We start from the raw sequence: 27730 nt of genomic DNA on the forward strand, positions 1-27730 counted from the left end.
ATGTTCAAATAAGTTCACTTTTAAAAAGTACACATAACTTTCATTTTAAGTATAATTTTTCTAAAATATATTTTTCTAAAATATACTAAAATAAAATTATTTTAAAGGTCCTGTTCTTCGTGATCCCATTTTTCAAACTTTAGTTAGTGTGTAATGTTGCTGTTAGAGCATAAATAATACCTGTAAAATTATAAAGCTCAAAGTTCAATGCCAAGCGAGATATTTTATTAACAGAAGTTCCCTTTCAAAGCCTACAGCGAACGGCCGGTTTGGACTACATCTCTGTACATCCTGCTTTAATTACGTCAGTAGAACAGTTTGTTGACTAACCTCCGCCCACAAGAGTACGCGAAAAAAGGGGGCGTGGTCTTGTTGCTCCCTCGTGGAGAAGAGGAATTGTTGCGTTTGTATAGTGTTTGTCGCCATGTCGTCGAGACGCTGTTATTTTCATCCCGGAGTCAAATCACCTTTGTTTGGCTTTCCCAGGGACGCTGTACTTAGAGATCATTGAGCGCATGCATCCCCGTTATGGTAAGAGGCGTGACCTTTCCGGTAACGTGCGCTCTGCGTGCGCTAAGCTGCTGTCGAATCACAACACGGGAACCGCTGGCACAATCAGAACTCGTTACGTGTTTCTGAAGGAGGGACTTCATAGAACAGGGAAATCTTTCAAGCCGTTTTGAGGACAGTGAAAACAGCAGTATACAGATAAGTAAATTGTGTGAAAAATACTGTGTTTTTTTACACGCGAAACATGAACACATGTTATATTGCACACTGTAAACACAATCAAAGTTTTAAAAAAAACGCGAAAAACGGGACCTTTAAAGTGCATTAAAAGTTGTATTGTGAAAATATGATGCTAATACACTTTTTTATATATTTAAAGATGGTACAATTTTTGTTAGTATATTTACAATATACTATTGAAAAAGAGAATATATTTGAAATACAATAAAGTATACTTTTTTTTCACCAGGGTACTGTTCATAAAGATATAACGTTAAAGCGATTATGAGCAGTGAGTGGATGTTAGCACAAATGGTAACTAATATCCCTTTGTAGAAGCAATATATAAACTTCATTTAGCCATTTATCATTTCTTGTGTAGTTTAGTTTTGTTAGTGCTATAAAGGCTTGTAGAGGATTGATCGTGACAGTCATTGACTGTGAGATGTGTGTCGGGCAGTATCAACACCTCTGTAAAGTAGATCATCTTTAGAATGTGATGCATCACTAAAAAAAACAATGTAAAGTATTTGCTCTGGCTCTTGTTTTAAATTATTTTGTTCCTTTATTATACTGCTTGTTATCATCTGTTAGCATTGTACAGTACAAGCAGAATGTGGCGGTTGGTCGGTGTTGTATTTGTCCCAGCCCCTCCTCCACTCTGATTGGACGGTGAAAAGTGACAGTGATGAGCGCTGCGTTTTACTCAAAGTTGAACATTCTTCAACTCTAGGCGACCAGTAAAAAACGCTGAACGCTCAGCGCTTGAGCGTGAAATACTCGCTCAGCGCCTCGTTGCGCTCATGGCGTTCTAAATATGCGGCGCTTCCATTGAAAACAATTGAATACACAAGCCAGCTGCGTGAAAAAACGTTTTGGTGGACACATGGCCTAAGACCTCTTTTAAGGGTTAAGATGCTTTCTGAATTACTTGTATTTTTTCCTTAACCTCCTTAGCTCTGGGAAATTTTTTTGGAATTTCCGCTTGGATTTGGCCTCCCCAAATTTAAAAGCTTCCCATACCCACATACAGTGGTCTCTAAATACACCATTTTGGTGTCATTTTAAAGGAAACCCTTTGAAGTTACATAAAACACTGCTAAAAGTAGTGAATAAACATGTAAGTATATGTTGTCTGAGCTGTAATAACACCCCCCCAGCAAGAATTTATTCATTTAGACAGTGATTGCAATGTTAATGCTATCAGATTCTAAATCCCAAAATCAGCCTATGCAATTTACATAAATGGGTGATCAGCTACCAAACATTACCATATTGAATTGACAAAACGCAGAACTTGAAACAGCTGTGAGAACAAGGTTTGTAGCTATGATTTCAAAACAACAAAAAGTCACTTCAAATGCAGTGAGATTATAGTAATTCACTGTATAGAACAGGATCGAGATGCGGGTCTGGGTCTGCTATTAATTGCTTGCATCTGCTGACTGTGTTGCTGCCTCAGCACTTCCATGTTCTGTTCATTTCTTCGCTGCTGATCTGATATCATCTGTGCATATTTTCTTGATGCACTCTCCTCTACTTCTGCATTCTTCCTCCTCAACTCCTCTATCTCCCAGGCCATCCTGTCAGCTTTCTCCTGAAAGCCCTTCTCCATCAGGGCAGACTGCTCTCTCAGCTTACTCTCCATTGCACGCTTTGTCTCCTGTTGTTGGCGGGACATCTCGTTTTCCATCATTTCTATGACCTGTCTCACCCTCTCTTCATTATTCTGTTGTTCAGTCTCTATCTTCTCCTCAAGCTGACGCTGTCTCTCTTCCTGGGATATAATTTCCTGTTCCAGAAGGACTGCCCTCTCTCTCTCCTCTGGGCAGCCAAAAAAGAAGGAAGGAGCAGTTGAAGGAAACAGGTAAATAAAATATGGAGAAGAGAGTCCAATCAAGGAGACAAATCTAACATAGACTCTACAGTGTCATCTCATGTGTTTAAAGGGGCTATATGCGTTTTTCTGAAATTTAAACTTGCGACTGACACCTGTGGCCAAAAAACAGAACTGCTCTCATTTTCTGCTCGCTCTCGCAGCGGTGGTGACGTCACATCCGCAGACAGCGCGGGAAAAATCCGACCCGACAGAAAATAGGAAAAATAGAATACAGGCTTATAGGTGCACCCACTGTGAGCGGACAAGGTGTCAGTATGCTCATCAGGAGATGTTTGAGTCATAAATGGTAAAATAAAAAGGCTATTTTTACGTTTATTTTGGGGAAAAAGTTGCATATAGCCCCTTTAACAATGAGTACAATGAAAACTGCAGCACTCAAAATGTAGTAGGCATTGGACAAGGCTGCCTCAGATTCTCTTGGCCATTGACTGGCATCCATCCCCTTTCTACTAGATGCATATATAGTTTCTATTAGGGATGCACGATATATCGGCAACATATCGTTATCGGCCGATAAATGATTATTTTTGATGTTATCGTTATCGGTCCAATAAGAAAATTTGACCGATATAGTCAAGCCGATAGATAATGTATTATTTCCTTCAGCTGAGACGGACGCGCTGTCCACCATGATGGGTTTGAATTGCTCTAAATATGTTTGGAATCACTTCGAAAAGGAAAATACAGTTATGTGCAACATGTGCAGCGCAAGTCTTCTATAATCTACATAAAATGATAATGAGAATAGAATAGGCTGTAAAAGAGGGTTGTGTTTCAGTGCGTTTGTTGAGGGAAGAGCGCGCCCACGGAGTTACACCTTCATGACGAGCACAGTCAAGTTCGCTTGTGCATTCACAGCCTTTTGTGCCATTGTAAGTTGTAATATTATATTTATTATTATTCTGTGTATGTATTATCATATAGGATGCGTTTGGTTGAGTTAATAAACGATGCAGTAAAGCACTTCATTGTAACGGTCTTTAGCTTCAGCGCGCGCCCACGGAGTTACACCTTCATGACGAGCACAGTCAAGTTTGCTTGTGCATTCACAGCCTTTTGTGCCATTGTAAGTTGTAATATTATATTTATTATTATTTTGTGTATATAATCCCATATAGGATGCGTTTGGTTGAGTTAATTAACGATGCAGTAAAGCACTTCATTGTACCGGCGCGCGCATTTCAAACAGAAATGCACAGCATTAATAACTACTGGGACTGTCCTATACATAACACTGCAATGAGAATATTTCTGTTATAAAACGTAGTGAATTCTCTGGGTTTAGTTGTTTTTCAGCGCGCTGTTGTGGGAAGCGTCAACAACGCATTCTGACCAGCACAGTCAAGTTCGCTTGTGCATTCGCGTCATTTTAAGCATATGTAAGTCGTAATATTACGTTTTTGTAGTATAAACATCTGATTAAAGTCATATAGGATGTGTTTGGTTAAGTCAATAACCCGCAGTGCTTCACTGTACCGGTGATCATCTTAAGTTTCAGCACGCTCTCAAACAGGGGAAGAGCATCCACAGGAGTTATAACCCTTCACCTATGCGTGATTTTGTGCTAATATAAGTTGTAATATTATATTTATTTTGTATAAATATCTGATTGTTCTCATATATGATGCGTTTAGTTGTTAATTAAACTTCTAAGCGCTTCAGTTTATGGTTGTTCGTTCATTCTCTCCAGCTTCAGCGCGCTCTCAAACAGCAACATTATTCCTAATAGACTAGACTAATATTACAGATGTTTACTATTACTGTAATATTAAACATATTTTTTTTTTCAAAAACACAGAAGCATTATTTTTTATAATTAGCACTTTTATTGTTCTCGTATCATTTCCATCAACAATATGGTTTGATTAAAACCATTTCTTTATCGTCTGTGCGGAGGTTATTTCATGCACTTGCATTCTGATTCTTTATTATGCAGCCTAAGTAATGCTGTTCAATTACTTGTTTGCATTATTTAGGTATATTATTTTTATTTTTTAGACAATATCATTTTTGGTAACATTTTACAAATAAGGTCTCATTTTATTAATGCATTAACTATCATGAACAAACAGAGAGCAATAACCTTTGTTTCTTTTAGTAATAAAATCTTTGTGTTTTGTAACAGTCCATTCACAGTTCATACCTAATGTTAAAAGACACAACTTTGGGTCTGAATATGTTGAGATTAACATGAACTAAAATTAATAAATCCTGTTGAAGTATTGTTCATTCATTGTTGGTTAACTAATACTAACAAAAATTAAACCTTATTGTAAAGTGTTAAAAAAAAAATTTGGCCATAGGAGTGTAAATTTAATTTGAAAAGGTAAGGAATCTCACACTGGTTCAAATAGGCTACTGTAGTGTATAGGTTTGCTTTATGTTGAAGTGTTTGGGACATGGCTTTTAATGCTGAGCCTTTTGTTTTTGTAATCAGGCTCTCAGAGTTTATTAAAATTTGTATTTAGATTTATCGGCCAATATATCGGTTATCGGCTTTCAAATATTAAGAATTATCGGTTATCGGTATCGGCCAAAATGTTCATATCGGTGCATCCCTAGTTTCTATAGATTGCTGTTTTTACTTAAAATAGCATATTTTATTGAAAACAACAACTACAACTGGGATGGTCCTATTCATGTTATCATGTGTGTCTACTATGTTTGAAAAACTAAGCTTTTACCACAAATCCTTCTTTCATTTTCGGTTAGTTTATCATCAGCCTGCAGAATGGCTGTGGTAATGGCAACCTTTTCTTGTAGAAACTTCTCCAACACCTCAGCAATCTATGAGGACACACAAGGAAAGAGTAAACATGATGTTCAAAAATATTAATAACTGAAGATACTTAGTGCTTTCACCTTGACTTCTTTGTAGGCCAGTGTATTGTACTGATTCACAATGTCCTCCAGGTCCTTGCAGAAGAGATCGTAACCACCAGCTCTGGCATAAAATCCTTGATTGATTCTTTCTGTCATTGGGTCAGAGAGAACTGACATAAGACTTTCACATTTTGCCTCGGAAGCCTTCTCATTGTCCCAGAGATACGCATCAAACTGACGATTGATGGCTTCCTAAAACAGCACACAGAAAACAGGAAGGATACTTAATGCTCATGGGTTCTTTTGCACATGCTTTTATCCAAAGCAACCTACAAGTCATATCTGCCTGCTATAGTAGTGGAGGCCACCATGCAAGGTGTCCTGTCCTAACCACTGGGAACAAGTAGGGGTTCAGTGTCTTACCCAAGGACACTTGACAAATTGACACTGAAATTGACAAATTGACTAAAACTTTAAATTACCTGGGTGGCAGCACTACAAGTTGGAGCAGGGAGTTTCAACTCAAAAGTGAATTAAAACTATCTATGGTTGTAAGTAAGGGATAATCCATGGCTAGTTGTGCATTAAATGATGCACGGCATGGAGTCAAAGAACCCCCTGATGCGAAGCAGAGTGCATTCAAATTGTTTTAATCTCTGAGTGACGTATGCATGTGTGATTCAATGAAAACAGCGCATTAATATAGAACAGTTCTTAGACTGACTTAACTACCTGTGCGTTAAACGGTTTTATTGCCTTTCAGCCAATCAGAATTGAGTATTCAGACAGACCATGGTATAATTTGGTATGGCAACTCCCGCCTACCTCTAAAGATGTCAAATATTTCCCATCATCGTCCCTGAAGGAGCGTTTCATGAAGGTTTGTGTTGCCATGAGGCTGAAACACTGGTGTTCCAAGGTGATTTCATTCAGTTCCAGAGGGAAGGAGTCCTTCAGCTTCTCCAGTCCACTCTTGTAAACCTCAAGGCCCTCCTGCAACGCAGCCTCATTCTCAATCATTGACATGGCGATCACAGCGTTCTCCAGACACGGCACAGCCCCGCTGGAGATGGTGTCCACGTACATTTTCGCCAGATGACCCAAAACTTTAGGGAGGCAGAGGGGTCAAACACAAGGAATTAAAAAAGGATGGATGGATAATGGCTGCGTACAGAGTAGCAAACGGCAGGTAATCTGGTTAACAGTAATGCTTCTTTGCCATGAAGATGTTGGTTAATGTGCAAAAACAGGAAAAAATGCCCACCATAAAAAAAATACAAAAAACCCCAGACAATTTAGAGCCTTGCTGATTTACCTCTGCCGGTGACCGTGTGTCCATCTTTCAGATTTTTCACTTGGCTTTGGTCAAAGATAAACTGGCAGAAACGATCAGTGACCTCCAAGAATTTGTTTGAAATCTCAGCTGGGTCCAGTGTCTCCAGATAAGAGACATTGTCTGGATTGGTTGGGAATGGGAAGGTGAAACATTTCCGTGATGGGAAATATTTTCGAATGCACTCTCTTGGAAGGTTGTAATTATTCACTTGCTTCGAGTTACCTTCAAGAGAACAACACAAAGCTTTCCTTCAGTCAAATGATACACATGTCCTGTTTCAAAGGCAAGGCTTAAGACTAGTTCCAGACTAAAATGCATGTGTGAGTCTTAACTTAGTCTTAACTAAAAGCAAACTAGCATTGATCTTAAAATATGTCAGTGCCATTGTTTTGTCTTAAGATGCGTTTTTAAAAAAAGTTGTCCTAATTGAACTAAGGCTTAATCCTGACTTAATATAAGCCTTGTCTGTGAAACCAGGCCACAGAGAACAAAATGTATTCTTTAAAATCAAAGAAACGGCAAACCTCTAATTTATCTATACATTTGTTTGAATAATAAATTAGCTTGGATATCACTGTAGATAAACACAGGAAGCTAAAATCAGTTATTGGAACTGGCTAGGTTTTGCTCACAGGAAGACTAAGCACATATCCATAAATGAGCAAATAAAGCAGTTAATGAAATACACTTTCAGGCTTGAAATATTACCTAGTTTTAGCTTCAGAGCAAACTCTAGATATTCATCCTCTGTTGCGTCTTGGCCATTGATGTTTAGCTGCAGAGTGAAGTCCCTCACAGCCCAGATGAAATTAGGGAAGAACTTCACAAACTCTGAATCATCTAAAACTTCATCAGGTGATTTGATCTTGATGTACTCTGTTAGCTCAGTGACATATCTGTTTAGTGTGAGTTAAAGAACAGTTCACTATGAGTCAGGGACTACGAGTAACTTGTTTGTTTAATGACACAGGTCAACCTTCGCTCCCCACATGCATCAATGAGCCTTGGCCGCCCATGACCCTGTCGCCTGTTCACCACTGTTCCTTCCTTGGAGCACTTTTGATAGATACTGACCACTGCATACCGGGAATACCCCACAAGAGCTGCAGTTTTGGAGATGCTCTGACCCAGTCGTCTAGCCATCACAATTTGGCCCTTGTCAAACTCGCTCAAATCCTTACACTTGTCCATTTTTCCTGCTTCTAACACATCAACTTTGAGGACAAAATGTTCACTTGCTGCCTAATAAATCTATACCATAATATAACTGCAAGCTCTAAAAGTAATTGTGACTCAGGGCCGTGCAGAGTTCTTCAGAGGCAGGGGCTCAAATGTAAAAAAGGGGCAATATGTATATATATATATATCTCCTTATGCTCATCAAGCCTGCATTTATTTAATCAAAAATACAGAAAAAACAGTAGCCTAATATTGTGAAATTTTATTACATTATGTTCTTTTTAACTTTTTATTAATCAAAGAATCTTGAAAATAGTATCACAGTTTCCATCATTGACATTAAATCCTCATATTAGAATGATTTCTGAATGATCATGTGACACTGAAGAGTGGAGCAATGATGCTGAAAATCCAGCTGTGATTACAGGAATAAATTATATTTTAAATTATTTTAAAATAGAAAACCATTATTTTAATAATATTTCACAATATTGCTGTTTTTTATCAAATAAATGCAGGCTTGATGAACATAAGAGACTTTCATAATGCTGCATAATATTCAAAATTGGTAATATAATAAAGTCCTTTCACGTAACCATTTCGCCAGCCTACCTACAGGCCATAATAGGCCTGTAGGTGCTGGTGGCACTTGGTTTTTGTTAACTTTGATAGTTTCATGAAATAGTAAACGGTGTATCAATATACATAAATACAAGTGAATTTAACACTTACCATTAATGCGACTTTTGCTGCTGCTGCATGCTTTTGTGCAGGGATTTGTTTGTTAAAATCCATTTTGTCAGTGATGCAATTTATAAAATGAGACAAACCGCAGGAAATCGTTCCACAAACGTTAGTTCGTCTGTCGATGTAATTTTCAACCGATTTATGAATAAGAACAGAAAATTACCGCTCCACTTCACATCGCCCAATGTAATTTGAACTTGCTTTGCCAGACCACGATTGGTTGGTGTATATACATGACAAACGGGCATTGGTAAATTGTGTAATACTTTAAAATATATAATATATAGATTTGTAATTAAATCAACACATTGGCTCTGATTATGGATGAAAAATAAATATTGGTTTACTTTTTTTCCCGTGAGGCCACACACTCTCTGAAAGGACCATATTTGGCTCGAGAGCCGCTTCCGAACAGAGGAAAATCAGCGGTCAATCAAAACGCACGCAACCCATAGCAACGCGTTATGGCAACGCCTCAACAGAAATTGTCCGACTATTGAGCCGTTGGTTACTATTGTAAACATTGTCATCAATGTCATGTTATAATAATCACATTTATTTCGTTTTATTGACCACGATATTATCATTGATATTTGTCTAAGAGGGGCACTTGTGATTCATTTTGAAAAAGGGCAGGGGCTCGAGCACCCATTTTTTCAAAATGAATCAAAAGTGCCCCTCTCAGACAAATATCAATGATAATATCGTGGTCAATAAAACTAAATAAATGTGATTATTATAACATGACAATGTATACAATAGTAACGGACGGCTCAAAAGTCGGACAATTTCTGTTGAGGCATTGCCATAACGCGTTGCTATGGGTCCGTGCGTTTTGATTGACTGCTGATTTTCCACTGTTCGGAAACGGCTCTCGAGCCAAATATGGTCCTGACGTAAAGGAGAGTGTGTGGCCTCGCGGGAAAAAAGTAAACCAATATTTTTTCATCCATAATCAGAGCTAATGTGTTGATTTAATTACACATCTATATATTATATATTTTAAAGTATTACACAATGCCCATTTATTAGTGTATAATACACCAACCAATCGTGATCTGGCAAAGCAAGTTCAAATTCCATTGGGCGATGTGAAGTGGAGCGGTAATTTTCTGTTCTTATTCATAAATCGGTTGAAATTTACATGGACAGACGAACTAACGTTTGTGGAACGATTTCCTGCGGTTTGTCGCATTTTATTAATTGCATCACTGACAAAATGGATTTTAACTGACAACAAACAAATCACTGTACAAAACCACAGCAGCAAAAGTTAACAAAACCCAAGTGCCACCGGCACCTACAGGTTACGTGAAAGGACTTTATTATATTAACGTTAACATTTTTTAATATTATGCAGCATTATGAAAGAAGTCTCTTATGTTCTTCAAGCCTGCATTTATTTGATAAAAAACAGCAATATTGTGAAATAAATTAAAATAATGGTTTTCTATTTTAAAATAATTTAAAATATAATTTATTCCTGTGATCACAGCTGGATTTTCAGCATAGTGTCACATGATCATTCAGAAATCATTCTAATATGAGGATTTAATGTCAATGATGGAAACTGTGATACTCTATTGTTGGATTAATAAAAAGTTAAAAAGAACATAATGTAATAATATTTCACAATATTAGGCTACTTTTTTTCTGTATTTTTGATTAAATAAATGCAGGCTTGATGAGCATAAGGATATATATATATATATATATATATATATATATATATATATATATATATATATATATATATATATATATATATATATATATATATATATATATATATATTGCCCCTTTTTTACATTTGAGCCCCTGCCCCTGAAGAACTCTCTGCACGGCCCTGCCAGGACATGTACTATTTCATAACTATGGGAGCAGTAACAATTATGACCATGTGTTGGATATTTTCGTCAGCTTATTACTAGACTAACTGCTGTCTCGTATGAATGATTTATTTATTTATTTATTTTTCCCAGCTTACCCGAGTATGGCGGTTCAAGTCTAACGTTACAAGCTATTTCCTCAACGAAAGCAACCCCACTTGCTGAGCCTGTTATTTTATCATTTGGCAAACGTTTTACTGGGTTTTGTGTCTTGGGCTCTGGGATACGTGCTTCATTGCAGCGTGTTTGCAGCGATGGGTGGCGGCTGATCGTCATGAACGTGATCCTGAGAGGTGGTCGTCAGAGAGGTATTTATTAGTTAAAATCACTCACTGCTCAAATGCATGTTTTGCTTAAAACAAGATTTGTCAGGAGCTAATTAAATGTGGAATTCGGCAAGCAAAACAGAATCATATCACAAGGAATTGAGTAGTGCGAAATATAGCGAGAGCAATTCGCCCCCACACGGTTCACCTCACATTCATTCAGGTTGTAAACGTAAACTCGCGTTTTCGTCGCATGGTTCACAAACTGTCTAATTTGGAGTTTGCATCGCTGCATTATTTTCATGGACTCTCTGAAGGTATACTAATATGTTATGTGACTGACTCAAGAACAATTTCAGAGAAATCTGCACTCCACAAATTAAGTATATCAAGCCTATGTCTCAGCTGGCAATTTCACACTCATTCATCCGTCTTCACGAAGCTAAGTTTATTTTTAACTCTGTTAAAACTATCAGGTCATTGGCAACGTAATTGACAATGGTATCTGCATTGCTTAAGCTTAGTCGTTTTCAGTAAAATGCTAGGCTTATGGATATTGTTCTTGTCTCTATAGTTGGTATTTGTAAATTGTAACTCATTTTAAGCTAAAGTTGCTATGGGAAATTTTGTCTAAACTATAGTTGAGATTGGGAACACATTTGTCTTAAAGCTATTATTAATATTGGAAGTGCTCGTTCTTAAAGCTATATCTAATATTGAGTGCTTGCCTTAAAGCTATACTTATATTGGAAATGCTTGTTATTAAAGTTATAGCTAATATCGGAAGTGCTTGTCTTAAAGCTATAACTAATATCGGAAGCGCTTGTCTTAAAGCTATAATATTGAAAGTGCTCATTCTTAAAGCTAAAGTTGCTATTAGAAATATTGTCTTAAGCTATAGTTGAAATCGGGAACGCACTCGTTCTTAAAGCTATAATATTGGAAGTGCTCATTCTTAAAGCTATAGTTAATATTGGAAATGCTTGTTCTTAAAGCTATAATTAATGTCGGATATGCTGTTATTAAAGCTATAATTAATATCAGAAGTGCTTGGTCTCAAAGCTATAATTAATATTGGAAGTGCTCATTCTTAAAGCTATAATTAATATAATATTGAAAGTGCTCATTTGTAAAGCTATAATTAATATCGGGAGTGCTTTTCCTTAGAGCTATAATTAATATCGGAAGTGCTTGTCTTAAAGCTATATTAATTTTCGAAGTGCTCATTCTTAAAAGCTATAATTAATATTGGAAATGCTTGTTCTTAAAGCTACAGTTACTATCGGAAGTGCTTGTTCTTAAAGCTATAGTTAACATCGGAAATGCCTGTTATTAAAGCTATAATTAATATTGGGAATGCTCGTTATTAAAGCTATAATTAATATCGGAAGTGCCTGTTATTAAAGCTATAATTAATATTGGGAATGCTTGTTATTAAGGCTATAATTAATATCGGAAGTGCCTGTTATTAAAGCTATAATTAATATTGGGAATGCTTGTTATTAAAGCTATAGTTAACATCGGAAGTGCTTGTTCTTGAAGCTATAATTAATATGGGAAAAGCTTGTTCTTAAAGCTATAGTTAATATCAGAAGTGCTCGTCATTAAAGCTATAATTAATATTGGAAATGCTCGTTCTTAAAGCTATAGTTAATATCGGAAGTGCTTGTTATTAAAGCTATAATTAATATTGGAAATACTTGTTCTTAAAGCTATAGTTAATATCGGAAGTGCTTGTTCTTAAAGCTATAATTAAAATTGGAAGTGCTTCTTATTAAGGTTATAATTAATATTGGAAGTGCTTGTTCTTGAAGCTATAATTAATATCGGAAATGCTTGTTCTTGAAGCTACGGTAATATCGGAAGTGCTTGTTATTAAATCTATAATTAATATTGGAAATGCTTGTTCTTAAAGCTATAATTAATATTGGAAATGCTTGTTCTTAAAGCTATAGTTAATATTGGGATATATGTGTGTTCTTAAAGCTGTAATATTAGAAGTGCTTGTTGTTATAGCTATAGTGATATTGGGAACATGCTTGGTAAAACTATAAGTATATTGGAAATAGCTTGTTGTTAAAGCTATGGTGTCAGGAACATGCTTGTCTTAAAGCGATATAGCTACTGGGAAACTACGTTTTCTCAAGCTATAGATGTTGGAAATGGGCTTGTCTTAAAGCGATATCGTTAACTATAGTAGAGTTTGGAAACGTGCTCGTTTTAAAACTGTAGGTGCTATTGGAAACACACTTGTTCTTAAAGTTATAACTAACTTTAGAGTAGAACTTTGGAGGTACTTTTCAGATTTGATTAAGATTACCACAACACTATTTTTCTGGTGTATCATTTAGCAGGTTTATTTGTATACTTATGAATTCCACCCAAAAATATTTCTTTTTGTATTACTGGGAGTTTAGTTTTGGGTTCATTTTGCCTGCGCGTCGGGTTAGTGCAGTGCGTGCGTGTGACGTCATCAGACCGGGACTTGCGCCGCGCAAGTCAAACCTCAGTCAGAGCAATGCTGGATTTGACTGAGATGCTAACCTGATGTCACGCAACACTCATTGCCATATTGTTTATGACCGCAGATAATAAACTGCATTGTGGCAGCCCGTGCCTCTGTGTCTTCTTGAGAACAACCCAGAACACAACGCAGAAAGACAAGGCGGGTTACATTGGTGCTGTGACCTTTTGGATTCTTCGAGTATCGACGCCACTTCGATCGCCGTGGGGACTGCATTGTTTCACCGAAGTATTGCACAATGGACTCAGTAAATACACCAGTGGGTACGGGGGTTTTTGATCGAGATGTGTATGATACTGTGGGGTTTGGGAGGGGGAGGTTATTCAAGGACGAGGTTCAGTCGCCTGATGTGGGAGGGTTGAGAACACCCAGGGCGTGTTCCAGTCGTGTCCAGTTTCCCCGCAGTCTTTCCCCAAGTGAGCAGCGTACCACATCAGCCCCTAGTGATGATGTAAGAGCCCTTATTGCAGAGTTAGCCAGCCAAATTGGCCCGTCTATTGCAGACCAGCTGCAACGTAATAGCGATGTAACAGCACATGACACATCTGTAAAAAAGGGGGGTTCACAGCTTGAACAGCAACCGACTGAGTTTAATTTGTCCGGTGTTAAGCTAGTAATGCAATCTGATGCTAAGGAGCCGCCTATTTATAGGGGTGATAGCAGTGATAAGTGTTCTGTCCGGGAGTGGGTGGAAATGGTAGGGGCATAAATTCGTAAGAGTAATGTTCCAGTACACCAGCAGCTACAGGAGATATTAGCTAAGCTAAGGGGAAAGGCTAGAGATGTAGTGCGGGTTACTCTGCGACATAACTCTAGTGACCCGACTCCCGACTTTGTCTATGACATACTGAAACAACACTTTAGTGAGTTGACCTACTCATCCATGCCAATGGCCGACTTTTACAACACCAGGCCACTGCGAGACGAAGGGGTGATGGACTACTGGATCAGGTTGAATTGACGCCATTGATATCGCTGACGAGTGCCTAAAGAGACAGAAACGAAGTGTTGAAGATCCGGGACGGGAGGTATGCATGATGTTCATCAAGTTTTGCCCAGACCCCATACTCTCTAACAGACTTAGCTTCAAGGCGGCTGAGGAGTGGACCACGAGCGAGGTCCAGGAACGCATTGACGCATTGACTACCAGAGGGAACTCAGGATGCGCACGCTGGCCAGTTCTCATGCTCCGCTGAGACACATAGTCACACACACCCAGTCAGCCATGTCACGAGAGCCAGAGCTGTCTCAACCAGCGCCAACAGAGCCCCAGTTTCAGCTGCCTTTTTCCCAGGGGTTCGTTCTGCCTCAAGCCACTATGTCTGCTAACGCATCAGTTCAGACGCCAACATCACAGCTTTCACCTTTAGCAGAACAGTTTGTCCCCAATTCCCCAGCTGTTCATTTGCCTCAACCATCCCATGCACAGTCTGTTCCACAACATGCACAGTCACCAGCATGCTTTCAGGCTCCCCAGTCCAGTCACGCCACTCCAGCCACTGCCGCAGCTGTTGGTGTGAATAGCATGAATGCACTGATCAGTCTTCTAGATCACTTGGTGGTGCGTCAGAACGTCCAAGCCCCTGCACAAGAGCCATCATATGCTCCAATGACCTTTCAGAGGAGGAGTTGTAGAGTCTGTGACGATGTCAGACATTCCACGCTCGCACATTGCAGGAGAGAAAACCTGTGTCTCGCGTGTTTTGCTCCTGGTCACTGGAAGAAGGACTGTGACAAGTATGGACGGAAGCGGGTGGGCCAGGCCGATGCCAGACGAGGGCCGCTGGCGGGAAACTAGAGAGCCCACACTTGGAGAGGGGCAGTGTGGGGGATCAACACGAAACCCTCATTGGAGACGAGGACTTGGAGCTACTTTACGTTAATGCCTGTTCGGCCGTACCAGAAGGTCTTCAGGTCGTGGTTCAAGGGTCTGGAGAGGTGCCAGTTTTCAGTGAATTATTCTACATTCAGGTTGTGGTTAATGACAAGGTGGAGCTGAAGGGCATGATTGACTCAGGATCCATGGCTTGTATGATGAGTGAGGGGGCTGAAGCATTACTCAAGGTGGCGGGAGTCCTTATTAAAGAGCCTGAATCAGCCGAAAGAATTGTGCTTGTGGGTTGTGGGGGAAAGCAGACACGTCCCAGAGGTGTTTATGATTTGATGCTGTCTGTGTATGGAGTGAAGTGCGCTGTTCCTGTTCTGCTTGTGCCGGGCCAGCGTGATGAGCTCATCATCGGTTCAAACGTCCTCAAGCACCTCGCACGTACCATGAAGAGCGATGAAAACTACTGGAGACTCATATCAGCTGGAGGCAAGAAAGTACCGTCAGACTGTGACCAGTTCCTTGATATGCTATCCTGCACCACAAGATGGAAGAGCGAGGATGTCCCAGACAAGATCGGCCCTTTGAAGCTGCCTCATGCTGTCACACTGGAACCGCAGCACGAACACCTAGTGTGGGGTAGGCTGTCCAGCAAGGTGCCGATGTCTCCAGGCAGCACAGTCATTGTGGAGCCATGTGGTTCCAGGTCAGGTCCACGGGATGTCCTTGTGGGTCGTGTCATCACTGCGATGTGGGCTGACAGGTGGGTGCCCTTGAAGATGACGAATCTTTCGGCGAAACCAATCACATTGAGACGTAATGCCATCATCGCTGATGTGTTCCCGTGTCTTGCTGTGGAGGATTTCAACGTTCAGCAAGGTCTGTGTGAGACGGAGGGCTTGAAGCCAGAGAGTGTTATAGTTTCAGCTGTCACGGATGATGACCTCAAAGCACGCCTGTCCAACCTGGGTTTGAGCGATTTGGACATTGACTCATGCCAAGCCAGCTTTTGGGCGAAGAAACGTCTTGTCGAACTGGTTCAAGAGTATGAAGACATCTTCTCCAGACACTCACTTGATTGTGGCGAGGCGAGAGAGTTTGTGCACAGCATTCGCCTGACAGATGATCGCCCATTTCGCATGCCATATAGGAGAGTCCCTCCTGCACATTACCAACAGCTACGACGCGTGCTCTCAGACATGGAGGAGAGGGGGATCATCCGCAAGTCCATCAGCGAGTATGCATCCCCTCTCGTCATGGTGTGGAAGAAAGATGGTGGGCTCAGAATCTGCACAGACTTCAGGTGGCTGAATGCACGGACTTTAAAAGATGCTCACCCACTGCCTCATCAGGCCGACTGTCTAGCAGCACTGGGAGGTAATGCTGTTTTCAGTACAATGGATCTGACCTCGGGCTTCTATAATGTTCCGATGTGTGAAGACCACAAGAAGTATACAGCCTTCACGACACCTGTTGGTTTATACGAGTACAACAGGATGTCGCAAGGGCTTTGTAACAGCCCAGCATCGTTCATGCGTATGATGCTGAGCATCTTCGGCAGCCTTAACTTCACCAGCCTGCTCTGCTACCTAGATGACCTACTTGTCTTTGCGCCCACTGAAGAGGAAGCATTAAACAGGCTCCAAGTGGTCTTCGGTAAGCTCAGAGACAACAACCTCAAGCTGAGCCCCAAGAAATGCCACCTTCTGATGAGGTCAGTGAGGTTCCTTGGTCACGTCATTGACCAGAGTGGGGTTGCGGTGGATCCCAACAAAGTTGATGTCATCTGCAAGATGGCAAAGGAGGCTCTGATGGAGGAGGATGGTCGTACCCCATCTGTAAAGAGGCTGAAGTCATTTCTTGGCATGGTGTTCTTCTACCAGTCTTTCATTCCTGGCTGCTCAGCCATTGCCAAGCCCCTGTTTGCTTTGACGGCAGGCCAGAAGAGGAGAGGCCGGACTGGTCGGAGTGGTGGAGGTGCCGGTATGTACAGGAAACTGACTGCAGCGGATTGGACTCCTGAATGCGAGAAGGCTTTCCGGAAGCTCAAGACAGATCTGCTCAACTGTGCTGTATTGGCCCATCCTGATTTCTCAAGACCATTCATCCTGTCCGTTGATGCATCCCTGGACGGGCTTGGGGCTGTGTTGTCACAATTGCCAGTAGGGGAGGACAAGGCTCGCCCCATTGCTTTTGCCAGTAAGACCCTCAGCAAGTCACAGCAAAGATATCCCGCTCATCGTCTTGAGTTTATGGCACTGAAGTGGAGCGTCTCTGAGAAGTTCAGTCACTGGCTGAAAGGGCATGACTTTACTGTGTGGACAGACAACAACCCGCTGACCCACATCATGACCAAGCCCAAACTCGATGCATACGAACAGAGGTGGGTAGCCAAACTGTCTTCATACAACTTCGACCTGAAATACATCCCAGGCCCAAAAAATGTTGCACGAGCCACCACATTACACTGCAGGCTCCTACAGTGCAGCTGAAGTCAAAGCTGCTCTAGCCTCTCACAGCTCCTGGAGGAGTGGTGTGGAGAACAGGGCTCTTTGTCTTGGCCAACATGTCCAACAGCTGCAACCTGCAGGCCAGTGTACCCTGCCCTCACTCACTCTGCGCGAATTGGAAGATAAGCAGCTTCAGGATCCCACAATATCTTCGGTACTCCCGTTTGTGGTCCGCAGACGTCGCCCATCCAGACGAGAAAGGCACAATATGGGCCCTAGTTCGTTGGCATTACTGAAACACTGGGAGAGGCTAGTCATTCGGAATGGTGTCTTGTACCGAGAAACGAAGGACCCTGTGAGTAGGATGAGAAGATTCCAGTTGTTACTGCCAGCCAGTTTGAGGGGTGAGGCCTTGAAGGGAGTTCATGACTTGGCAGGACATCAAGGACAGGCGAGGACGCTCCATCTGGCGAGACAGCGCTTCTTCTGGCCCAGTATGGAGAGAGACGCGAGAGAGCATGTGCGGTGCTGTGAGAGGTGTGTACTTGCAAAATCTCCGGAGCCCTCAGCACGAGCCCCCTTGAAAAGTATTAAAACTTCCGCTGCTATGGAACTGGTCTGCATTGATTTTTGGTCAGCAGAGGATAAGAACAAGAACTCTGTTGATGTGCTGGTGGCGACTGACCACTTTACGAAAATGGCTTTTGCCTTTCCTTGTAGGAACCAGACTGCCAAGCAAGTGGCCAGAAAGTTATGGGATTGTGTCTTTTGTGTCTACGGGTTCCCTGAGCGCATCCACTCTGACCAGGGCCCTAATTTTGAGAGTGAGCTGGATCTCTGAGTTGCTGCAGCTGTCGGGGGTGGCAAAGTCTCATACAACGGCTTATCACCCAATGGGCAACGGGGGCACAGAGCGCTTTAACCGCACACTGGGCAACATGATACGGAGTCTTCCTCTGAGAGCCAAGCGAGAATGGCCACAGCAGATCCAGACGCTGACATTTGCATACAACGCGACTGCCCACGAAACAACCGGCTATGCACCCTTCCACTTGATGTTTGGCCGCGTTCCAAGGCTCCCAGTTGATGTTATCTTTCAGTCTGTTCTGCACGACCTCACTGTGACAGACTTCAGTAGCTACTCAAGGACCCTGCTATCTTACCTGTCTGAGGCAGCCAACATCGCCCAGCAGCATGCCACTAAAGAGCAGGAACAGCAGGCTCATCAGTACAATAAAAAGGTCAGAGGGGTTTCCTTACATGTTGGAGCCCGAGTGCTACTCGCGAACAAGAGAGAGAAAGGTAAAAAGAAGTTAGCCGACAAGTGGGAACCTGCAGTGTATACGGTAGTGGAGTGGAACCCCAAGACTCACATCTACAAGATCAGCGATGCCTCTGGCCAAAGCAAGGTTGTGCACAGGAACCTTTTGCTTGACGTGAGCTTCCTTCCTATCCAAGACACCCTGGAGAATCGGTCTCTGGTCAGCTCGTTGGAAGTTGAAGGCTCAAGTGTCTGTGGAGATGCGGATAACCTGAGCAATCTGGAGCAAGAGTCTTCCTTGGCACGGACGTCCTCATGGGTTCTGTCAGACCCAGATCGAACTGCTGAGGCTTCAGCAGCCGAAGAAGCTTCTATTCCAGACCTTGAGGACGAGTCTAACGCTCATGAAGACATGGCCAGTCCACCTGAAGCGACTCTGTCTGACCCAGACCCTGTTCAGTCAAATGAACCTACTGACGTTGATACGAGTTCGACTGACTCTACCCCCACTCAAGCCTGCTCACCTGCTGACTCTACTGTGACTCAGACTGCTGTAGTTAGTAACAGAGTTCAAGGCAGAGTTGTAACTAGGACTGGGAGGGTGGTTAGGTCTGTCAATAGGCTTATTGAGAGTATGGTTCAGAGACCTGTTATATGGGGCCTCTCTTTGCCTCAGAAAGTTTGATTTAGAATACACATCGTTAAGTTTTTCCTTTTCAACTGTTTTTTTTGTTGTTGTTTTTTTCCATCCTTGAATGTAAAACCGTACTGTGGGGTTTTTAAAGCCAGGGGACCAGATGTTTAAGGGTGTAGGCTGCACCTTTATGTTCCTGAGAGGATGAGGGCCTGATCAACCTTCTTTTTTTTTCTCATGATCTGTTTTACGGATAGTTTTTTACTGAACTTTGGGATTAGATCTTATTGTTATTTGGTCCGGGTACGAGTGTGTTTACATTAATGCATCTTTGGTGCTATTATAGAATTCAGGGGTGTTGTTATTTTGGTGGAATTCAGGGGGGGTGAATGTAGCAGGTTTATTTGTATACTTATGAATTCCACCCAAAAATATTTCTTTTTGTATTACTGGGAGTTTAGTTTTGGGTTCATTTTGCCTGCGCGTCGGGTTAGTGCAGTGCGTGCGTGTGACGTCATCAGACCGGGACTTGCGCCGCGCAAGTCAAACCTCAGTCAGAGCAATGCTGGATTTGACTGAGATGCTAACCTGATGTCACGCAACACTCATTGCCATATTGTTTATGACCGCAGATAATAAACTGCATTGTGGCAGCCCGTGCCTCTGTGTCTTCTTGAGAACAACCCAGAACACAACGCAGAAAGACAAGGCGGGTTACAATCAACTTGCACCGATTACTCTTTCACCCTTAGACTCACCCTAAATAATAAGCTTTTCCTCAAAGCTATAGGCACTATGGGAATTTGATATTATTAAAGCGGTAGTTTAAACCTGATGTATTGCTAATACGTTTTACTCGCGGTCACACGACCTCACATTTCTTATGTATCAATTTATTCCTAGCACATCAGCATAATCCTAAGCACACTAAACTGATAGGATAAGGGGATGAACGGCGTTTTATCTCTGAATCTGACTCTGCTTTGTCATCTATGTTAGCCTACCTGAGGAGCCATCCACAAGCTGTTCAACAGGATCCATTATTTGTCTTGGAGGAGGGAAAGCTTGTGCCCAGAGTCTGGTTTGCTTCCTGTCTCCGCCTGCTATGCCTACCGCAAGCTTCCCTCAGAGCATTATACAGCTCATTCTCTGTGCATAGAGGCTGCTACAACTGCAGCTTCCTGCAACTGCAACTCCAGTCTCTACATTGAGGCCATGAGGCGATGTGTCTTCAGCCGCTTATGATCGTTATATTTGGCCCGATGCGTGAGCCATCCATTAGAAACCTATGAGTGCTACTCCATATATAAATTTAAATTACTTATATTATTAGCTGGTTACATTCATCAGGCTAGCTTCACGTAGATCGATTAGATCTTACAATTAAAATCAGTTAGACGACCTTCTCGGAACGCTTTTTTATTTCTTGGATCCTCCTTGGCTCTTCGATTAGAAGGAAGAGCCAGGGAGGATTGCCCGGTATGGTCTGTTGGGGGGATTTTCGCTACTTTCCAGTCTTTTAAATAGGAGGATTGCCCATAGAAGCTGCTGCTGTTCCCTGTTTTTGATTTCATGGAGCTCACCATGATAACGAAGGGAAATTAAGAACAGCGCCATATCGCCTATTTACTATTTATTTACTCGTATCATTAACTGTAGCTACATTCCTCGTGCTAGCTTCACATAGATTACATTTTCTCATCTTCGTATCCTCTGCTGTCTCTTCAATCAGCTGGAAGAGCCAGGGAGGATTGCCTGGTATGGTCTGTTGGGGGATTTGCTCTGCCCTCCCAGTTAAATGGGAGGTCGTCCCCAGAATCTGCTGCTGTTCCCTGTCTTGGCTTTTCATGGAGCTCATGAAAGGATGGGGAATTTAGAACAGAGCCATACCGCCAAATCGATGGATGGATGGATGGATGGATGGATGGATGGATGGATGGATGGATGGATGGATGGATGGATGGATGGATGGATGGATGGATGGATGGATGGATGGATGGATGGATGGATGGATGGATGGATGGATGGATAGATAGATAGATAGATAGATAGATAGATAGATAGATAGATAGATAGATAGATAGATAGATCATTAAACTTGTTTGGCAGTCACCTTGTCCACGTCTCCGAGTCCCTCAGTGTCCAGCAGCACCAGAGTGGTTCCTGCTTTAGTGGGGTGGGGCACACACCACATCCAGATGCCCTTCGTCTTGGACTCGATGGTGCTGCCCAACGCAAACCCTGATAATGCCACCAGAAAAAACCCACAGTGACTTACAGTATATGCATGTAACTGCATGATGTTTCTCTTAAGATTTTACATGCTATCAGCGCTACCTGTGGGGTCTAACCTGTTTGTTTCCCTGCGAGGCGGTTCATCAGGTAGGACTTCCCGGTGCGGTAGAGACCCACCACGGCCACCACCACCACCGGCTGCTGGATCTGCTGCAGGATCTGTAGCGCTGACGGCTGCACACACAGCTTCCCATCTGACTCTGTGTCAATCAAGCACACTGGTTTGTCCATGGTCACAGGAGAATACGCTGTCCAACAGATACACACATTTAAAATCCTTCAAGTAACTGCAGTGTACTAGAAGTAGGGCTGTGCAATTAATCGAATTTCGATTTTGCCTCCCAACGATCACCAAAATAGTACAATCGAGAAAAAACGATTATTTTGCCATGTTCAGTTTTGCAAGAACACTCTTATTTTGTCTTGCGTTCTGTATGAAACGCGCACGCGCACATCCGCCCCTCCCGAAGCCACAAATCTCTCTCAGGTCGTGAGTCTCGTGACTCATGTGCATATCATCCACTGGAATTTAAAAACTCGGCGCGAGTAAAGATGGCAGAAGGAGGGCAGTTACAGCAGCGTTTGGTGAGCAAAAAAGGCAAAACCAACTCCGTTGTCTGGGAACAGTTTGGCTTCGAGGAATCAGACGACGAGCAGAAACATGCTACGTGCAAGATTTGCTACATGGCAGTGGCTGCAACGCAAGGGAACACCACGAATTTGTTTAACCACTTGAAAATTAAACAGAGTGACCTATGACAATCTAATAAAGAAACAAAAACTGACGAGAGCAGGGGTGCCGTGTAAACGTCCTTTTTTCCCCTCATATTTTTCTGAGTTAATTCTCTCTTTGTAAACTTTGTTCAATGCATGCGAGTGCTGCCATATTTTCGAATATGACCAGTCATGTTCTCCGTCATCACCCGGGTTTAGTGCCAGAAGACGCGAATGAGAAGTGGCGCGCACTGTGGGAAAATGTATCTCTGTGCGCTCATCCAAGAGCGCGCGCACGTCTCACAACGCGCAAATATTGAGTTCTCTTTCAAGTCTTGCTCTTGATTAGATTAGATTAGATTAGATTCAACTTTATTGTCATTACACAAGTACAAGTACAAGGCAACGAAATGCAGTTTAGGTCTAACCAGAAGTGCAATAGCAGCAAGTGCAGGATATACAATGGATGCGTAAGTGCAGGACATGGATATGTACTGAATATGTATAAATATGTATAAATAGAGAGACGTTATTACTATAAACAGAACTGGATTTACAGGTGAATATGTACAGTGAATAAATATACAGATGGCTATTACTATAAACAGAATTTTACAGATAGAGGTATACAATAATATGTTAGGCTAATATGAGGAATAGCAGTGGATTAGGGTAGTGCAATAAATTATGGACAGAGCTATCCGGAAAAAAAAAGTGTAAAGTGCAGTGGAAAGTGGTTGCATATTACATTTAAAAGTACAGTGCAAAAATGCAAATGCAAACATTGGTACTATAAATACAGTCGGCAGTGCAAATGAGCATAATCCAGTTAAGATATGGCAGTGTAAGATGCATATGTAAACAGTTGTTACTGTGATAAACAGTCGGTAGTGCAAATAACAAAGTGAAGGAAGATGTGAGGTAGGAGAGTTATCAGTTTATGAGGGAAGTGGATCAACGGGGTTTGAGTTCAATAAAGAGACAGCTCTGGGGAAAAAACTGTTCTTTAGTCTGCTGGTCCTGTTCCGGTGGATCCTGAAACGCCTGCCGGAGGGCAGGAGAGAAAACAGTCTGTGGGCTGGGTGAGAGGAGTCCTTGAGGATGCTGCGAGCTCGATGCAGGCAGCGTTTCCTCTGGATGTGCTCGATGGCAGGCAGTGGAGTCCCTGTGATGCGCTGGGCAGTTTTCACCACCCGCTGCAGTGCCTTGCGCTCCGCAACAGAGCAGCTCCCATACCACACTGCCACACAGTTGGTCAGGATGCTTTCTATTGCGCAGCGATAGAAGTTCACCAGGATAGCCGAGGAGAGCTGATTCTTCCTCAGTGTCCTCAGGAAGAAGAGGCGCTGGTGAGCCTTCTTGACCAGGCTGGAGGTGTTGGTCGTCCACGACATGTCCGCCGAGATGTGGATCCCCAGGAACTTGAAACTGGAGACACGCTCAACAGCCATTCCATTGATGTGGATGGTGTCGTGTGTGCCTCTTGACTCCTTCCTGAAGTCCACGATGAGCTCCTTCGTTTTGGTGGTGTTGAGGAGCAGGTTATTATCAGCGCACCATGTGGCCAGGTGCTGGATCTCTTCCCTGTAGGCGGTCTCATCGTTGTTGCTGATGAGCCCAATCACCGTAGTGTCGTCCGCAAACTTGACGATGGAATTAGATCCATACACAGGCTTGCAGTCGGCGGTGAAGAGGGAGTAGAGAAACGGGCTTAGCACACAGCCCTGTGGTACACCAGTGTTGAGTGTGATGGATGTGGAGCAGGTGAATCCTGAACGAACATTCTGGGGTCTGTCAGTTAGGAAGTCCAAAATCCAGTTGCACATTGAAGTGTTGATGCCCAGGTCTCCAAGTTTGGCTATTAACTTGGATGGGATGACAGTGTTGAATGCGGAGCTGAAGTCAACAAACAGCATGCGTGCATACGTGTTCTTATTGTCCAGGTGAGTGAGCACAGAGTGCAGTGCCATGGAAACGGCATCCTCTGTGCTCCTATTGCTGCGGTAGGCAAACTGGTGTGAGTCCAATGTGGATGGTATAGAGTCTTTTAGGTGTTCCAGGACCAGCCGCTCAAAGCACTTCATGACGATGGGTGTGAGTGCTACAGGGCGGTAGTCATTAGGGCACCTCGGGTTAGAGTGTTTTGGCACTGGCACAATGGAAGTGCGTTTAAAGCATGAAGGTACAGCTGCTTGGGCAAGAGACAGGTTGAAAATGTCTGTAAAAACCCCAGCGAGCTGCTCCGCACATGCCCTGAGCACACGTCCAGGGATGTTGTCTGGTCCAGCAGCCTTGTGTGCGCTGATCCGGCTCAGTGCCTTGCAGACATCTGTGGAGGAGAGTGTGATTGGTGGGTGGTCAGCTGAGGGTTTGAGCTTGGTGGCAGTTTCTCTGTTGTCTCTTTCAAAACGAGCATAAAAGTAATTTAGCTCGTTCAGGAAGTTGACATCAGTGGCTGCGGGGGTGGAGTGGGTGGGTTTGTAGTCACTGATAGCCTGAATGCCCTGCCACATGCGTCGAGGGTCAGAGTTGGAAAAGTGACCCTCTATCTTTAGCTTGTAGCAGTGCTTGGCCTTTTTGATGCCCCTCTTCAGGTTTGCCCTGGACGTACTGTAGGCTTGTGCATCACCTGATCTGAAGGCAGTATTGCGTGACTTCAGCAGGAGTCGAACTTCCCTGTTCATCCAAGGCTTCTGATTAGGGTATGTGGTGATCTGTTTCTGGGTTGTAACACTGTCGATGGTGGTATTGATATGATCCAATACAGAGGAAGTGAATGAGTCAATGTCCGTGTGAGCGCCACTGGTGGCTTGAGAAGCAAACATACTCCAGTCTGTGTTTAGAAACCTTTCCTGGAGTGTGGAGTCTGCCCCCGCAGGCCACACCTTGATGGTCTTTACTGATGGCTTCACACGGTTGATGAGGGGTGAATATTTGGGTGATAGAAACAAAGAGAGGTGGTCTGACTGTCCCAGGTGGGGGAGGGGTGTCGCAACGTAAGCTCCAGCCATGTTTGTATATACATGGTCTAAGGTTTTGTTTCCTCTGGTGTGGCAGGAAACATGCTGGTGAAACTTGGGTAGCACTGACTTTAGGTTTGAATGATTAAAGTCACCTGCAACAATAAACGCAGCTTCCGGGTGATCAGTCTGTTGTTTACTGATGGCTGCGTGAAGTTCTTTCATAGCAAGCTTGGCATCAGCATCCGGGGGAATATAGGCTGCAGTGATAATAGTGGAGGTGAACTCCCGCGGTAGATAAAACGGTCTACATTTAACCATGAGAAACTCCAGGTTAGCTGAACAATGACTCCCAACAATAGCAGAGTTTGTGCACCAAGCTTTGTTAATATAAATGCACAATCTACCACCTCTGGTCCTACCGGAGCCATCTAATGTTCTATCCGCCCGGAGTGTGTGGCGTCCCGCTAGCTCAATAGCGGTGTCCGGTATTCCGCTGTTTAACCAGGTTTCAGTGAAGATTAGGACGTTACAGTTCAAAAGTTTCTTACTGTGTGTAATGCTGAGTCGAATCTCCTCCATTTTGTTCACTAGCGATCGTACATTGGCAAGGAAAATGCTGGGTAAAGAGAGCCGGTAAGGAGTTAGCCTTAGCTTAGCTCTTAGACCTCCACGCTTACCCCGCCTTTGTTTACGATCACAGCGCCGCCTTCTAGCACTTCCGCCCGGCCGGGCAGAGCGCATCGCCTCGGAACGGACAAACTCACACAAAACGTATGTCAACGTCCATCTTGATGAGTATCCTAGCAGACATAGTCTGTATATGCCTTAAGTAAACTTTATACAGTCGATAAAGACAACGCATATCCGAGCATTAGGTCTTAAAGAGGCAGTAGCCTTTACTGCTTAACAAAAGACAAGGACATCACTCACCGCTCTTGATTGAATAGCTTTTGTAAGTTTAATAGGATTAATCTTTAATTTATGCACTCAAATATGCAATGTTATTTTACATTTGATACATTTCTGTACCTGAAAACTAATGTTAGACGTACCTGAAAAGCATATCTAGCCGAACCATATTGTTGATCTTATTTATTTGTGGTTATCATTTTTACGTGAATACTTTTATACTTTGATTTGAATATATGTTATATTATTTATTTTAATAGTTCAAAAAGTACAACAAATGTTACAATTTCAATTGAATTGTTGAAAGGTGTATTTTTAATAAATACAACACATTCCCAAAGTCATGTGAAATAATCGTGTGACATAATCGTGATTTCAATATAGACCAAAATAATCGTGATTATGATTTTTTCCATAATCGAGCAGCCCTAACTAGAAGTAAAAAGGTTAAGATGAGTTGAGAAATAGTCCAGTAAAAAATACAGTAATTCCCCAGATAAGCAGTTTTTCCTTTTTGCTGTTTGGGGAAGTTTATGTAAAAGTGTTTCTCGTGTCATTTTAACACACACATACACTTGGAAAGAGAAACAGACAAAATCCACAGACTTTATAGACTTATACACGTATATAAACACTCCAATAAAACCCACATCTTTCAACACATGCAGACATCCACACTCACACACACACACACACACACACACACACACACACACACACACACACACACACACACACACACACACACACACACACACACACACACACACACACACACACACACACACACACACACACACACACACAAGTTCCCCACAAATGACACAAGCAAATGCTGTAAGCTTTGTGTCCAGCTACCATATCAGCCCCAATTCAAACTGGGTTTAGTTGATGAACAAAGTCATTTAAAGCTGCTGTAATACCCATATAACCCATGGATGAAGGAATGTCACTTACCCTTTTGCTTCACTTAACTTCAGCAGCTCGATCTGAGTTGTACACAGTACATGTTGTAGCTTCCTGACATTCTCTCTTAGACACTCCTTTAGGTCCGGCTCTTAAGGCCTATTGGTCTAGAGTAGGTTAGGGGACGTCCCTGGTCTCTCAGTCTCTCTCCGGTTATTTTCTGTGGCTGACTCCCCTTTTATTGACTGAGTAAATAGCAATGTGCAGTTTAACTTTTGGTTTCACTTTGATTGTTTTAGCAGATCCAAGACACTTGGAATTTTCCCAGATTGTGTAACCACATTGCCTTTGTTAATCTGTCGTGTTTTTTTCCCCTGAGG

The 27730-nt window shown here is 42.4% G+C and overlaps 2 protein-coding genes across 2 annotated transcripts in view; both read right to left on the bottom strand.

Annotated features, from left to right (window-relative positions):
- The window catches only part of LOC307127069 (guanylate-binding protein 4-like), an 89196-nt gene extending 61672 nt beyond the window's left edge, over positions 1-27524 (bottom strand). Inside the window, exon 1 of the mRNA XM_079818048.1 lies at positions 27402-27524. The gene's annotated coding sequence lies outside the window, so the exon portion shown is untranslated. The remainder of the gene's footprint in view (positions 1-27401) is intronic.
- LOC307126345 (guanylate-binding protein 4-like) lies at positions 212-27561 on the bottom strand. The gene is made up of 11 exons (XM_079816808.1): positions 27402-27561; positions 21915-22106; positions 21677-21804; positions 18832-18868; positions 15008-15187; positions 7497-7694; positions 6768-7010; positions 6278-6558; positions 5492-5704; positions 5314-5416; positions 212-2553 (listed from the first exon to the last, which is right to left on the bottom strand). Exons 2-11 carry the CDS (start codon positions 22087-22089, stop codon positions 2111-2113), a joined length of 2001 nt encoding a protein of 666 aa, XP_079672934.1. The 5' UTR covers positions 22090-22106; positions 27402-27561; the 3' UTR covers positions 212-2110.
- Positions 27562-27730: the final 169 nt, after the last annotated feature.

The sequence above is a fragment of the Gobio gobio genome, assembly GCF_949357685.1.
Source record: "Gobio gobio genome assembly, chromosome: 5".
NCBI classification, from domain to species: Eukaryota; Metazoa; Chordata; class Actinopteri; order Cypriniformes; family Gobionidae; genus Gobio; species Gobio gobio.

What these genes read in the sequence shown, in the direction of transcription:
- LOC307126345 (XM_079816808.1), bottom strand. Translation starts at nt 22,089, where the DNA reads ATGGACAAACCAGTGTGCTTGATTGACACAGAGTCAGATGGGAAGCTG. An exon ending in GACTCGGAGACGTGGACAAG is followed by an intron (nt 18,869 to 21,676) that starts GTGACTGCCAAA and finishes CCTGCTCTTTAG; the next exon opens with TGGCATGCTGCTGGGCGATG. An exon ending in ACACACGGTCACCGGCAGAG is followed by an intron (nt 6,559 to 6,767) that starts GTAAATCAGCAA and finishes GCCTCCCTAAAG; the next exon opens with TTTTGGGTCATCTGGCGAAA.